This window comes from Terrapene carolina, unplaced genomic scaffold, assembly GCF_002925995.2.
Source record: "Terrapene carolina triunguis isolate 2854851 unplaced genomic scaffold, T_m_triunguis-2.0 Scaffold68, whole genome shotgun sequence".
NCBI lineage: Eukaryota > Metazoa > Chordata > Testudines > Emydidae > Terrapene > Terrapene triunguis.
The window spans coordinates 35,600,389-35,616,334 of record NW_020664419.1 but is presented as its reverse complement, the minus strand read 5'-3'; the positions used below and the strand labels follow the sequence as shown (position 1 = coordinate 35,616,334).

Here is a 15,946-nt window from a genome sequence, read left to right as displayed (position 1 = left end):
TTTCTCAGCTCTTCCCCAGAGGGGGGTGAAAGTGCTTGAGAGTACCCCCACAGGAAGGAATTCCCAAGTGAGCCTTCCTGAGTTCTCAAAGGAGTTTTCCATTTGGCTGGTGGCAGCATCTACCCTTACAAGGTCAGAGGAAAGCTGTAACCTTGGGAGCTTAATACAAGCCTGGAGTGGCCAGTATTAATTTTTAAAATCCTTGTGGGCCCCCACCTTCTGCACTCAAAGTGCCAGAGTGGGGAATCAGCCTTGACACAAGCATAGGATAACCAGGGTACAAGTTGTTCAAAACATACTCCAAATTTTAATAAAAACAAATGAGCAAGAATAAGTGTTCTGGAACTTTTGTTGGAGGGAACTGTTCTTCATTTGAGTTCATTCTGCTGCAGCACTATATGCTGACCTAAGTTCTCTGGTTTCACGCCCCTGCATTTAACATCTAGCATTAGTATAAAACAGTGGTCCCCTGGGGGGGACGCAGAGGAACATGCGGGCAGGGGGAGAGAGGCATCCCTGCAGGGGGGCCTGGCCCACCCCCCACAGGACTAGGAAAGGAGCTGCACCCAGCCCCACTCTCCCCCAGCACAACGCTGCTGTGACCCCGGCTGCAGCTCTGCTCCACCCCAGCCCAACTCTGCCCTCATTCCCTCTCTGCCCCCAGGCCAGCTTCACCTCTAGCTCCAGCTTCTCCCCAGTTCAGCCCCCAGCACCACACAGTGCAGTAATGGAGGGAGGATGCAGACCGATTCCATTACTGGTAAGGGAAGGAGGGGGCACGCAACAGGAAAAGTTTGAGCACCACTGATAGAACATAAAAAGAAGGTTTAATCGCTTGCATTGTGGACTGGCACTTAAAGACAACTTTCAAGTCTGGAAAACATTCTGTGCTAAATAATGTCCTTTTCATTCAATCCAGTTGTGCTTTCACTGCGATATAGTCTTCAGCAGCTGGTTTACTAGAAAGAGATCTGATTATCTAAGTAGGAAGCCTTGAAGGTTAAGTACTTGCACTGCTTCAAATTAGGTGCACCTGGCTGATATAAACAACCATTTTGCTCCAAGCACTCATGCAGCGTCTGGGCACATCTTACCATGGTGTGTGTGTTTTGGTTTGGTTTTTTTCCCTCCTTTCTTTTTGCACCTCAGTACTCAGAAGCTTATCTGTGTCTTCTGGTAAAGTGACAAAATCCAGTTTTGTGACCTAAATCAAGTGGGCTTTCGATTAAAGCCTGCCTCATTCTTTACGTATTTCTACTGATGCAGATACATACTATGTATTCTACATCCTTAAAATTACATTTGATAGTGACAAAATTACACCACTGTTAGGTGCTGTACCTGTCTTTGGAAAAGGAGCTGTCCTAATCCAAGCGTCCTACATAGCAAAAAGTATCAGGAAACCAAACATTGCACATTACAATGACCAACAAGGAAAGCAATACTAAGGACTTGTCTACACTACCGGGGTAAATTGACCTAAATTACGCTACTCCAGCTATGTGAATAACGTAGTTTAGGTCGACTTACTGCGGTGTCTACACCACGCTGCGTCGACAGGAGACGCTCTCCCATCGACTTCACCATAACGAGAGGAGTAAGGTGAGTACCAGAGTCGACCAGAGAGAGCTCTACATTCGATTTAGTGAGTCTTCACTAGACCCGCTAAATCAACCCCCACTGCATCGATCGCAGCAGCGTCGATCCCCGCTAAGTGTAGACACGGCCTAAGTATTTGCATTGACGCTGCAAGAACTGTTTGTAGATGGCTTTCATTGGAGTAGCTATGAATCTCCCCACTTTCTTTCTTCCCCAACTACCACTAGAAAACTTACGCTCCTAAAGCTCTCCCCAAATGTTCCCGAAGAAGTACAGGAGGTGTGCGGAGAAGTTAAATGTGTTCCATTAAGTAGTATGTGTTTTGGGCTTTTGCCCAGCACATGCTCACTTTCACAGCACTGTCCCTCATGTATCCAAACACCTTTGTGAAAAACTTTGGAAAAATGGTTTACAGTGCATAGTCTCCAGAGTAACACATTCCAACAGAATAGCTTGGACATTCATTTCAAGTGGCAGTTCAACTTAAGAAAATCAAATTTTTGTCTGAAAATATTTTAAAACTTATGCCTAAACAAACACCTAAAATTAGTGGGTCTACTTTTGCAGTTTAGTACTTCGTATCTAGTCAGTTTCACCGATTCCCCTGTGCAGTCAGTTTCATACAGCAAAAGGGGAGGGGAACTTTTAATAAAAAAAAAACAACAGGAAAATGTGATTGTAAAACTACAAAATACAGTGGGGAGACTCAGGTCAGCTGTAACAAGAGGATTTAACTAGACGAAATTTCATGTTGCTTGTGTTCCTTTAACACCTTTGCTGAGTCAGGATAAATTCATTGAGGACAAAATGAATTTAGACATTGGCCAGAAAAATTAAAAATTGATTTGGCTCGTTTCCTTTTAGCTCTGCAACATGGTAATCCCTCTAGAGAGCGATAGTAACTATGGAGTTCAACCACTGAGATGATCTCAGTCTATTTTAGGGTTGCTCAGAGCTAGCCATGCAAAACTGGATTCTCCAGAGCACTTAGTACTCAACATTGCTTCCTCAACATTAAAAAGGATTAGTTTGCTAACTGTATTGTTTTGTGCCAAACAACTCTTTCATAGTTACCTGCTTATTCCCAGAAGAGGCTGCAGCAGAATCAAGCTCTCTCAATGTGAGACAAGCGTCCTAAAAGGTGATTGTATCTAGCTCCTCCTTTACAATCAGCTAAAATATTGCACTATCACCAGAGACACTAAATATTCCTGCTCTCCTACTGCAGATGTAGATTTTGGCAGAAATATTTCCTAAGTTAGAATCTGCTTTTGTCTGCCTCAACATTTTACTCCATGTCCAGTAATTCTGTACAGTCTGTCAGGTTTGCTTGCAGAAGTGGCTGTTGCTTGGCAGGCTGAAAAGCCAGAGTCTATATACTCCAAAGAGCACAAAAATATCCATAAGTGGGAGGAGAGGAGAAACCCAGAACTTAGGAGAATGTGGACTGTTTTTTTTCTCCTGAAAGACTTTAGGGGGTGTGGGATGTCATGTCCCTTTTCTCTTCAATTCTCAAAATATTTCCTCTCATCCTCTTGGGAATAATTCACTCCACCTCAAGAAACTGCAACAAGAAGCCCTTCCTGCAGACTAAACCAACTAGGACATGGAGGATTGAAGACAACGCAAAAAATATAGAGAAAGGAGGCCAAAACCTCTCTTGGCCACACATACAACATGATAGCACTTAGGAGAACTGAATTCTCTTTCTTTTAAGCTCCTGTGTTTTCCCCTTTCGCCCTATTACTCTCAGTTAGGGGTGGCCAACCTGTGGCTCTAGAGCAGGCCTGCACAACATGCGGCCCGGGGGCCGCATGCGGCCTGTATGGGCTCACTGTGCGGCCCATGGGGGGTGAGTAGGCAAGCGTTGGGTGAGGGAGGGGGGCTAAGGAGGCGAGCGGGCGGGTAGTGGCGGGGGGGCAGGTGAGCTGGTGGCAGGGGAGGGGGGCTGAGGAGGCGAGTGGTGAGTTTGTGGCTGACCTGGTCTACTGATCTGGTCTGGCTCCCATCCCCTCTCCAAGGGTTGCAGCTGTCTAGAGGTGCTGCCTTCCTCGCCTTCCTCATTCACACATCATTCATTCAACAGCGCAATTGATTACAAAGTGGGAGGAAGATCTTATGCTACTTCGAGCAAAAAGACATTTTTCTTTTACCTTAATTATACTACCTTAGGAGCCCGCTATAACATATTACCAATGTTCAATACCGCTGTTTTGGTGGGGCGGCGCTGGGGGGGGTGTTTTGGGGGGTCTGGGCGGTGCTGGGGGGTGTTTCCGTGGCACTAGGGGGTTGTTTCCATGGGGAGGGCGGCGCTGGGGGAGGTGTTGTGTTTCGGGGGGGGGGGCTGGGCGGCGCTGGGGGAGGGGTTGGCAGCGCGAGGAGGGGGTTCGGCGGGGCTGGGGGGGTTCGGCCCTCAGCTGTTTTCTTTGGAGTAATTTGGCCCTTGCCGCTTTACGAGTTGTGCAAGCCTGCTCTAGAGCCACATGCAGCTCTTCACACGTTAATATGAGGCTCCTTGTATAGGCACCGACCCCGGGGCTGGAGCTACAGTCGCCAACTTTCCAATGTGCCGGGGGGTGCTCACCGCTCAAACCCTGGCTCTGCCACAGGCCCTCCCCCGACTCCACCCCTTCCAGCCCCCTCCCCTGAGCCTGGCATGCCCTCGGTCCTCCCCCACCCCACCCCTAGAGCCTCCTGCATGCCACAAAACTGCTGATCAGGAGGTGCAGGGAGGGAGGAGGAGGAGGCGCTGATCGGCGAGGCAGCCAGTGGGCGGGAGGCGCTGGGAGCGGGGGGGAGGCCTCATGCGGGGCTGCTGACATATTACTGTGGCTCTTTGGCAATATACACTGGTAAATTCTGGCTCCTTCTCAGGCTGGCCACCCCTGCACTCAGTGATCTGGTCTGCAGGTTCAGCCCCCCACAGAAACAACAATAAGACCAGTTGGCTTGTGCCCAGATCTCACTAGTATCACCACACCTTAAGGGAAATGGATCTCTATATCACGGGCCTTTCTCTGAATGTGCACAGTATACAAAACAATGATCAAAAGTTTGAACTGCATGGCTTGTTTGGCTTTTTCTTCTAAACAGAGATTGTTTTTCACAGCAGACCTAATGAAAGTTTAGGATATTGATTCCCATCCCCCAAGTGTTCGGGGATGATAAAATGGATTTAAAATTACATTCACAGAAATCTTATTAGAGTAAACATTTTGATAAAAGAAGAATGCAATATGGCCTCACATTTTAAGAAATAGATCTAAGGTGTCTATTTCACTAACATTCTGTGCCTGAAGCTGCGAACACACTCCTAAATGTGAATTGCTCCATACCCCCCTACATTTCCCAGTCTGGAACAACTAACTACTTGGCAACCAAACATTGCTATTATCAATGTAGCACATTTTATGGCAAGGGAATAAAGAGAAAAAACAATTACATTTTGATGTGGTAGCTGCTATTAGAATAATTGTCTTCATAACTGGGAGATTGCATTGCTTTGTACAAGAAATGTGAAATGCCTTTAAAAATCACCAGACCAGAAAAGTGATTTTTATCCATAGTGCTGTCATTTTTGGTTAGGTGATTTTTGTTGGGTTTTTTCCTTTGTTTGATTGTTTATTTAATCAAGCCCCAAAACCACTCCCAAAACTGCAATTTTTTGGAATACAAATGCTATAAAGAAAATGGTAATGTGTTTTATATGCATTATCTATAGTTAAATAAGAAAATCCTTCAACATTTAAATCTATACAGAGTAAAACTGCCAACTTCAGTGGGGCCAAGATTTCACTCAAGGTGTGTAAACAACTACTTAGATCCAGTGAGGATATACAGATGCCAGGGCCATGTAAGGGGAGCTTACACATGCCTTGTACATTTAGCATATTTTTTTTAAGATGACCAACACCCTCTTGCTAGTAAGTTACCTGAAAGTATTTGTTGGCCTGATCACAACCCCATTGTAGGTATTTTAAATCCACTTTCTGCAGGTGGCTTGGTAGTAGAGTTTCGGGTGCGCCATCAATGACCTGAACAGGCATAGCTGCTTTATCTAAGTGAGATTAAAAATAAAAACACCAATTAGTCATAAGATCATACTCAATGTTATACTCTTCAATAAACAGAGTTTCATTCAATGATATATAGCAGGGGTGGGCAAACTACGGCCCGCAGACCGGATCTGGCCCAGGGGATTGCCACCCCTGTGGCACCACGGGCCCTGCGCCGCTCCCGGAAGTGTCCCTGCGGCCCCTGGGGGAGGGGGGGGGCAGAGGGCTCCACGGGGAACCGCGGCCAATGGGCGCTTCAGGGGAGGTACCCACAGGCGAGGACAGCGCACAGAGCCCTCTGCCCCCCCCCACCAAGGGCCACAGGGACATGGTGCCGGCCGCTTCCAGGAGTGGCGTGGGGCTAGGGCAGGGAGGCAGGGAGCCTGCCCTGACCTCAATGCGCGCCACTGTCACTCCGGAACTGCTCCGGGTAAGTGGCACCGGGCCAGAGCCCACACCCCGAACTCCTCCTGCACCCCAACCCCCTGCCGCACTCCGCACCCCTCCTGCACCCTAACCCCCTGCCCTGAGCCCCCGCCGCACTCCTCCCTGCACCGCTGCCCTGAGCCCCCTCCTGCACTCCGCACCCCCTCCTGCACTCCGCACCCCCTTCCCTGAGCCCCCTCGTACTTCTCTCTGCCCCAACCCCTTGCCTGAGCCCCTTCCTGCACACTGCACCCCCTTCCACAACCCACACTCCCTTCTGCACCCCAACCCCCTACATTCATGGCCCTGCATGCAATTTCCCCACCCAGATGTGGCCCTCGGGCCAAAAAGTTTGCCCACCCCTGACATATAGGATATTAAAGAACACCAAGAAACTGATTTTCTGCACTTTCCAATTAACATGAATTCTTTTTCATCTCACTACTTAAGAACTCTTAAAACAACATTTCATTTTACTTTAAGAGAATTAACAGTTTTCACTACTTCGGTCCACTCAAATTGCTTGTTTCCTACCATTTCTTTCAACTCTAGGCTTGTTGAATCATCACATAACACTTATGATCCATTTGCAGTATTGATCATAAGCTTTTGTATTTTCTAAAGTAAAAATGAGAAACAATAATGAATTAATCATATTGAAGACTAAAAAGCACGCCAGTGCCTATGGAGCCAGATGTCTTGTTATCTCACAGTTTTCAATTCAAAACCCCTTGCAAGTAACAACTCCCCCTACTCCTTCCCAAGTTAGTTCCTTTCTTCCCAGCATCCAAAGTTAGTTGAGTCCATCCACTCACTATTCACACCTCCCTCACTGGTCATTCACTCCTGTTCCCATCTAAGCTACATCTACACTGCAGCTCCTGTGGAGGTGCCCATGCTAGCTTTAATCTAACTACCTCGCTAAAAAGAGCAGTGAGGATGTGGCAGCGCAGGCTAGCAATGTGAGTATACTCGGCAGGGTCAGGCAAGTTTGTGCAACCATGCCCTTGTACTGGCTCTTGACCGATAAGTCAAGGCAACTGCAGTGGGGGAAGGCTTGACAGTTGTTCCTCAACCTGGTTACTGTACCTGGGACCCCTTCATTTGTTATATACCTGTAGTGCAGACCATCTACAATTGGCAGTAAAATATGTTCTATGAGTTTTTAGTCCAGTTTTAGACCTTTGGCCCTAAAAGATTCAGTTAACTTCTAACTACAGTAGAACCTCAGAGTTACAAACACCTCGGGAAAGAAGGTTGTTTGTAACTCTAAACAAAACATTATGGCCGTTCTTTCAAAAGTTTACAAATATTGACTTAATACAGCTTTGAAACTTTACTGTGCAGAAGAAAAATGCTGCTTTTAACCATCTTAATTTAAATTAAACAAGCACAGAAATTGTTAACTTACCTTGTCAAAAAAATGTTTAAACTTTCCCTTAATTTTTTTAGTAGTTTACATTTAACAAAGTACTGTACTGTATTTGCGCTTTTTTTGGTCTCTGCTGCTGCCTGATTGCATACTTCCCGTTCCAAATGAGGTGTGTGGTTAACCAGCCAGTTTATAACCCTGGTGTTCGTAACTCTGAGGTTCTACTTCAAGTCTTTCCTTCAGACAATAATGAGTTAAAAAGCAATACCAGTAAAACTAATTTTTGGCTTCTTCACCTACTGTATCCAGGCAATGAGGTATGTATGAGAAAGCACAATATATTCTAGTAAGTCTGTCAAATTAGCCCTCACTTAAGAATACTTACTCCTTACTTTTGGGGAGGGGTTGATTTTTTGTTTGTTTTTTTACACTGTAATGCAAATTTTGAAAAAATACCTTTTATAACCAAGTAGCAAAATGAGAGCTGGAGTCTCAGTAAGTAGCAAGACTTCAGGAAGCTCTTGATACCGCATCTCACCAGTTTGCACAGTATCCCACTAACATACAGAATAAAATGAAGAAAATACTTCCTAGACCAATAGTGCAACTGCCTTTTTCACTACTTTCTTCCCAATAAAGAGGTCTGACAGTGTATAGAAGACAATATATAGAAGTCAGTGTCAATAATGTATAGACGACAGGGTCAATAAATCCTGCAAATAATACTCAGAATATCATACACTTTGAACTGCAAAGAAGGTTAGACCCACATTTATGGATCAAGTAAACAAGCAGACACTCCTCGGCTAACAACAATTACATAGACTTATTTTATCTAGTTTGGGTAGACAAAGAAAGCAACTTTGAAAACAGTGATATTCTAAAACACTACAAGGATTTTACAGTTGAAATATCCTATGTTAGGAGGACCTAAAAAAAACAATGGATGAGGAGAGGGAAGTGAGTGGAATGGACTGTGTAGTAGAGGCTTCCCCTACCAAATGACAAGGAGGAAAAAGGTAGGAAGAGAATAAACACTGCTTCTATTGGCTACTGGAGCTTCAGATTCATCAGACATCACCCTTGTGCTATTCAATATGAAATGGTGGAACCTCCCCAAGCAGGCTCCAAGATGGTAGAAATCTCAAAACGCTCCTCATTCTAGTGCTGAAGGCAGAAGTTTTGGAAATCACCAAATCACCTGATGCCCCTTTTTTATGCAGGATTGCCAAGCATCAGGCATCTCATGTGACAGTCACACATTTGACAGTCCTGTCATGTATTCTGACATCTCAGGTGCATTCTCACATTCTGCTGAGCTGTAGGAAGGCAGGAAGCATAGGCCTGCAGTTCTGCCTTTTGGCTGCCAGTTGCAGGAGCCTGAGACAGATGAGAGTGTGGATAGCAACATAAGTGTTTATAACCAGTAAAAGACACTCTCCTATATAATCTGGAATTGAAACCAGGATTCCAGAGAGTCTCAATATTCCTTTTTTGACTAGCAAATAGCTGTGAAACCTATTGGCAAAGTATGTGTCTCATCCCCTTTTGGTAGCTTCTGGCCCACACAGAGGACAACAGCATCCTACAGCTAGTAGTTAGTCCATTAGCTCAAGTAGTAGAGGTCTGTACTGTGGATTTGAAAGTCCAAACCCTGCCGGATGACCCATGTGGAGTTTATTATGGCGTCACATGATGGAATTTCTGTATTTTGCAGGATTGTTTTAAATTAGGATGTTATAGTAAAAACTACATAAAAAGAATATTATGTTTGCAACATCAAGCAAAGTTTGGAAATGCCAAAATTAAGGTTACTCAGGCAACCTTAATTTGGCCCCTTGTGCTTTATTATACAGCCTTTAATGATATGATTGCATACTCTCTTTTTCCCAGAGGACCCTTGCCTCATTTCATGCACAGAATGGACTGTGCTCTGGGAATAAATCTGGGTTCAGTTGTTAATGAGCCTGTAGGACCCCCTGCTTTATTTGTTGCAGAAGCTGGAAGGTGTGTAGTGAATGAAGTTGGGGACTGCAGGACGATAAGGAGGGTCTCATGGTCAAGTCAGTTGAATGCTGTCCTGGAGAATTAGAGTCTATACCTGCCTCTGCCACTGAGTTCCTATGTGATGTTGAGCAAGACACTTACAAACGTTTCACAGGAACATTGCATGTGTGTTCCTCATTTTCTGAGTACATGAGTTGAGACCCTGGTGTCTGATTTGCAGAAGAATTGAATACTCACAGCTGCAACTGAAGTCAACGAGAGCTGTGCTTTGAACATACACAGTGCTAAAAAGTAGTAAATGCTCTGAAAAATCAGGTCCAAAGCATCTCAAATTGGGTTCCCAGAATTAGTGGATATCTTTTACATTAAAGTATCTGTGCCTCAGTTCCACATTTATAAAATGGGGATTCCACCACCTCACAGGGGGATTTGTGAAAATTAATGTTTGTGAAACTCAGATATTATGGAGAACCACAGAAAAGTCCATGAGGAAATTAATAATTCTGTTTTTATAGGGTTTGGATGGTGTGCAGTACATGAAATATGGGCCACAGCCACTGAATGAAGATAAAAAGCACCAATGCAAAAAGAACAATGCAAGGATCCTGTAGGAGGAAAAAAATAGTATGAAATCATATAAGTAAAGACTATCATCATAAGGCATACATGAGAGGAAGGATAATCTAGTGATTAGGGCACTAGCCTAGGCCATGGGAGACCTGGCTTCACATCCCTGCTCCACTACAGTCTTCCTTTGTAACCTTCAACAAGTCATTTAGCTTCTCTGTTCCTCTGTTTTCCATCTGTAAAATTGGCCTAGCCTTGGGGTGGCTGGCAGTCTAGGTAGCTACAACATAAGGCAAGAAACCTACAAAAGTTGCCCGTACTCAACGTTTGCTTGAAAAAAGGAGATGATGCTGATGCATACCACAAAGGGTTCAAATTAGGTTGCACAGGCAATATACTTTTCATAAGGTAGAAAACAAAAGAAGACAATCTAACTCTTGCTCATGGCAAGAGTCCCACAGCATAAAATCCCTCCCCTCCCCATTACACTACATCTACATTATCCACTAGTTGTACTGTACTAAGAATTAGGAAAACATCCTTTTGTGAAAAGAAAAGTTACAAGGTAAGTATGCATCTTTATTGCTAAATCTGACTAATGCTGAGAGTCTGGTTAAACAAGTAAGTTTAGCACTTAAGCTTTTTACACAATAAAAAGTGGTCCTTTTTGAAGAGATGTGTATTTAGAAACCAATAGATGTGACATTTAACTATCAAAAACCTCAGAGGTCACACCTCTAGAAGGCAGCATTAAAAAAAATTCAGAGTAACTGCTGTGTTAACTGTTATATTAAATAACTAGGAGTAGCTAAATGCTACTAGGAGTAGCAAAAATGTGGTAGTAAATATTAAAGCTTGAAGCCTGAGCAGGAAAGTAGATAATCATATCAAATCAGACCAAACCAGGGGACAGAAGGGAAGGGGGGGAAATGAGTGGAACTACATCAGAACAAACCGAACAGATTTCCAAACACGGCCTATGCCCCCACTTACAGACTTATGTTTAAAGGGATCTCAGTAAATACCTGCGAAGAAAGTAGAGGTTCCTTGTTACAATTCAGAATACAAAATAGCCAGAGATAAGTAAGCTACATTTTATCTGATAAGAAAGATTGCCAGTGAGCACTGTTTTTTTCCTAATGGATTCTATCTTCCTATTTCACAAAGATGCAATAATTCTAACAACTTTGGAATTTTATTTTAATCATCACTAATGTACTTCATTTTTTAAATACCACGATGTGTCAGTGTTTTGTAAATAATGAGTTGTCAAAAGGTTATCATTAAACATTGTCTGTTACAGTACTAGCAGAATCTATGCCCTTTTGCACACTAGTAGCTCCTACTACTGGAACTTGCATTTAATATTTCCTGCTTGGAAGATAATCTAAACAAGGGGAAAGGGCTCTTGACTGAGGAGTTCTTAAGTTTATCTGAAGTTATGCTGCCAATGGGGTTATCGTTTAGTAACATCTTTTTAGAGACACAAGCTATGTCAACATAAGAACCTGTGCAAATTACAGACACAGTATAATTAAAAGTTATCCTCCTATGCATTTTAGTGCAGACAAGAAACAGATGCATGCAAACTTCCTCATTACTTCAGGACCTGTACATTATAACTAGGCTTGGAAGAATTAGATTTTTGTCAGTAAACGCTGATTTCTCTGTGCACACAAACCAATAAAAATATTTCCATTGACAATAATTAACGTTTACAGATAGGTAAAGTAAGAAAAATGCTGCTGGGGAACTTAACAGTTCAAATAAGGATATTTAGTTTTTATATTTTGACTTGTGATGTTGAAAATGTGTTTTAATGGTTATAAAGCTAACTTTTTGAATCTCAACACCTACTATCATTAAACAATTATTGTGCCTGAGTTCGACAACTGAGAAAATTGAACTCAATAAAAAAATTTTTAAATGCTTAAAAATAAACATTGATCTTACCCGTCAAAATTATAAAAAAAATAAAAATGTAATTCTGCCAAGCCTATTAATAGCCAACTAAGAGAATGTAGCAGAATAGGTGACTGATAAGCAGCTGCAACAACGACAAAAAAGTCTACTGATACCAGGAGAAATTGTTTATTTTCACCACTACCGTGAATAGGGAAGGAAACTAAGGCTTTGTCTACACTACCACTTTTGTCGGTAAAACTTCTGTCAGTCAGGGGTGTGAAAAAGTTTCATCAATAAAAGTGCTGGTGTGAACAGCGCTATGTCAGCAGGGACACTCTCCTACCAACATAGCTAACGCCGCTCATTGGGGATGGTTTAATTATGCCAACAGGAGAGCTCTCAGGAGAGCCAGCTACATGGGAGACCCTATATCGGCTGTAAGGTCTGTAGTGTAGACATAGCCTAAGATAGTCTACATTTATAAAGAGAGGCTCTTGGGGAAAGGCTGTTTTAGGGAGGCTCTGGAGGAAGATTTTTACTTTATTTCTTACTGTAAGGTCTGATTATCTAGTGTTATATATGATGGAGGTTGCAGGTTTTGCCTTTATGTATGATCTCATTTTTACATAATTAAAAAGGGTGCCAAGAGGTTAGGATAAGTTGTGTGTGTTTTTATACAGCTAATAAAATAAAATATCCTTGTCTATAAAGGTAATATTAAACTGAGCTTTACAGGACAAGTTATTAATGGTGAAGGAACAAACATACACACACACTAAAGGAGGGAAATAATAAGATATACAGTGACTAATATTACAAGACATTTTTCTGAAGAGAAAAGTCTGTTACTAAATCAATTCCTCCCTCTTACAACTCTGTTGCACTCCCCTTCATCCTGCTCCTCAACTAGGAACCATGCACACATCCATTTCTTGTCTGAACTAATATGATTTGAAGAAAACAGCCTTTTCATTTATACATAACAAGCCAGTAATGTGCTGCAGACAAACGCACTGCATGGGGTGTGGAGGACCCAAGCTGATTAGATTACCACAACATCAGCATAGGGCCGCCATTTTTAGAATCTCTAAAGGACAAAAGAGGGAAATTACAATTTTTACTCCACATTTACCATAAGTAACTTAAAATGTACAATGTTTATGGTCAAGCATTTAGGTATCCTACCTATGGTCATAGCCATCTCTTTCAGTTCACTGAGGTAGGTCTCAAAAATCAAAAAAGCCTTTTCGTTACTAGTTCCTTTAGGATGATGTAAATAAACTAAGGGCTTGGCTACACTTGCAGATGTAAAGCGCTTTGAGTTAAACCAGCCTTCGGAGAGCGCAGTAGGGAAAGTGCTGCAGTGACAGCTGCAACGCACTGGTGTGGCCACATTTGCGGCACTTGCAGTGGTATTGGGAGTGGTGCATTATGTGCAGCTATCCCAGCGTTCAATTGGCTGCAACGTGCTTTTCAAATGCGGGGGGTGGGGTGGAGTGTGACAGGGAGTGTGTTGTGTCTATGTGGGGAGAGAGAGTGGGTTTTTGGAGTGCTGAGAGTGTGTCACCATGCTGTCTTGTAAGTTCAGACCCCCCTCACCCCAGCCTCTCTCTCTCACACACTGACAGCAAGCAACATTCCTAAGTAATGTTTGCTTTGTCGTGGAGCAGATAAGCATGCCGGCTGTCAGAAACGGAGCTTTGAAAGGGCATATGTGCATTCCTACAGCTGAGTTCAAACCAATTACTGGAGCGGTCACTTGACTTAAGGGGATTGACCTCCGGAAATGTCCCATAATCAGAGCGCAGTAATGCAACACCTCATTCACACTGACGTTGGGGCATCTCAGCCAAGAAGCATCAGACCTTATTCCTCTCGCCGAGGTGGAGTACCAGGAGTGCTCTAGCCACGGAGTCAGAGCGTTCTACGTGCCTTGCCAGTGTGGGAGTGAGTTAGAGCACACTGGGTGGCTTTAGTGCGCTCTAACTTGCAAGTGTAGCCAAGCCCTAAGGCTAACCATTCTTAAGTTCTGACTTTAATCAAATGTAGGGTATACAATTTTAGGGACCTCAGGGCTTTTAACTACCGCACATTCCTGAATGACTGAATATAGGGGAATACAGGACCTTTCTAATTGAACTACATTATATTTCTCCCCTATTTTGTACTACACAGTGGACCGTTTATTTCTCCTCCCCTACATCTGCAGCAGTAGGGTCTACTCCACTAATGCCTTTCAATAAAAAAAGATTTAGATGTGCCACACAAGGAAATATGAATGCTAGATATAAAAAACTAAAATAAGGCGGCAAAAGATGAGTATTTTAAATACACCTCTACCCCGATATAACGCTGTCCTCAGGAGCCAAAAAATCTTACCGTGTTATAGGTGAAACCACGTTATATCAAACTTGCTTTGATCCGCCAGTGTGCGCAGCCCCGCCCCCCCGGAGCACTGCTTTACCGCGTTATATCCGAATTAGTGTTATATCGGGTTGCGTTATATCGGGGTAGAGGTGTATACCTTAGGCTCCTTACCGTCTCTACAAAGGGGGTGGGGAGAATCATCCCCTTTTAAATTGACACAGAAACTTTAAAACTGTTTTCCATTTGTTCAGGTTACAGGACAGAAGAGATGTTAAAAGGGAGGGAGGGAGAGAGATTAGGCCTATAAGGAGTCATTTTAGTATCACAAAACAAAAATATACAGGATAAAGACGACTATTTTATAAGCTTTATGCATACAACCCAATATGCAATCATACTATTACACATGCCTGCTCTTAAATGTTGGGTCTACAGAAATTTATGTTGTATGTCACATAATAGCCCCTCTTGGGTTTGTTTGGTTTTAATCATAATGCATAAATCCAGCATAACTGCCAAAAAAAAAAACCCTCGGCACCTCCAGTTACAGTAACCCGCCATATTCACAAGATATAACGACTCCCTTTCATTTTCAAACCAACCCATACAACATGAAACACAATCAAAAGCAATTTATACAGAATCATTCACGGTTTAGAGGGGAGGGGAGGGGAGCTCACACCCCTCCCCTCCCCAATGTAAAGAGATGCCTCCACAGGTGCCAACTTTCCTTGGCACTGGTGGGTGCTCGCCCCCGGCCCCGCCCCGACTCCGCCCCCTCCCTGCTCCTATTGGACCCCTCCCCAAATCCCCGCCCCTTTCCCCTCCCTCCCACCGCCTTGCCGCGCGAAACAGTTGTTTCCTGGCTCAAGCGCTGGGAGGGAGAAGCAGGACTCCCCGGCCCACTCAGGGGAGGAGGCGGCGAGCAGGGGAGCAGAGCAGAGCACCCACCAATTTTTCCTCGGCTCCTATGGCTCCCTCCCTAACGTTTTAACTCTTACTCCCTCCCCCACGGCAGGAATGATAACCATAACAGGAGACTCACCTGTAATGCTCACAGGCCAGGCAGCAGCTCCCCCTTAGCTGAGCCCCTTTCCTACCCCCACCAAAACAATGCAACGGCCCCACTGCGGATTGGTAAAGGGGAGTGAGCAGAGGGGTTCCCCAGACCGACTCGGAACCCTGCAGGGACCAGCTGGGAAGCGCCTTTGCCTTGGGACCTGGGTACAACCCCCCCCCCGCCGCTGCCGTCTCAGCCTCCTACGCTCCCTCTATGTCACCGCCTCTCTGGGAAAATGGCGTCCTCCGCTCTCCCCTCCCTCCCGCTACACGGGGCTCACCCCTCCCGCCCGGCAGGGGCAAGGTTGCCAGGGCGAAGCCAAACGGCCGCCATTTTGCTTGTGGGCTGGAGCGCAGTCTGTGTCCGTTAAGTCCTCCCTCGTGCCATGTCCATTTTACAAAGGGGGTTTCCTCGCGATATCAAACTGTTCGAGGGCCGGGGCCAGAGAGCGCGGCCCGCGATCGAAAAATGCTAGAAAGCGGCAGCCTAGGGGACGGCGGGGGCGAGGGGACGGCGTCTGGGGGGAGACTCGGGGCGATCGCGCGGCGGAGTCCACAGGCGGGGGGGCTCGGGCCCAAAATGATGCTG

General features: G+C 44.5%; 1 protein-coding gene across 1 annotated transcript in view; it reads right to left on the bottom strand.

The window, feature by feature from the left end:
* POT1 (protection of telomeres 1) overlaps positions 1–15,568 on the bottom strand; it is a 149,973-nt gene extending 134,405 nt beyond the window's left edge. Inside the window, exons 1-2 of the mRNA XM_026648918.2 lie at positions 15,344–15,568; positions 5,532–5,656 (exon numbers count right to left, since the gene is read on the bottom strand). Of these exons, the coding sequence (XP_026504703.1) occupies positions 5,532–5,645 (114 nt within the window). The 5' untranslated portion in view covers positions 5,646–5,656; positions 15,344–15,568. The remainder of the gene's footprint in view (positions 1–5,531; positions 5,657–15,343) is intronic.
* Positions 15,569–15,946: the final 378 nt, after the last annotated feature.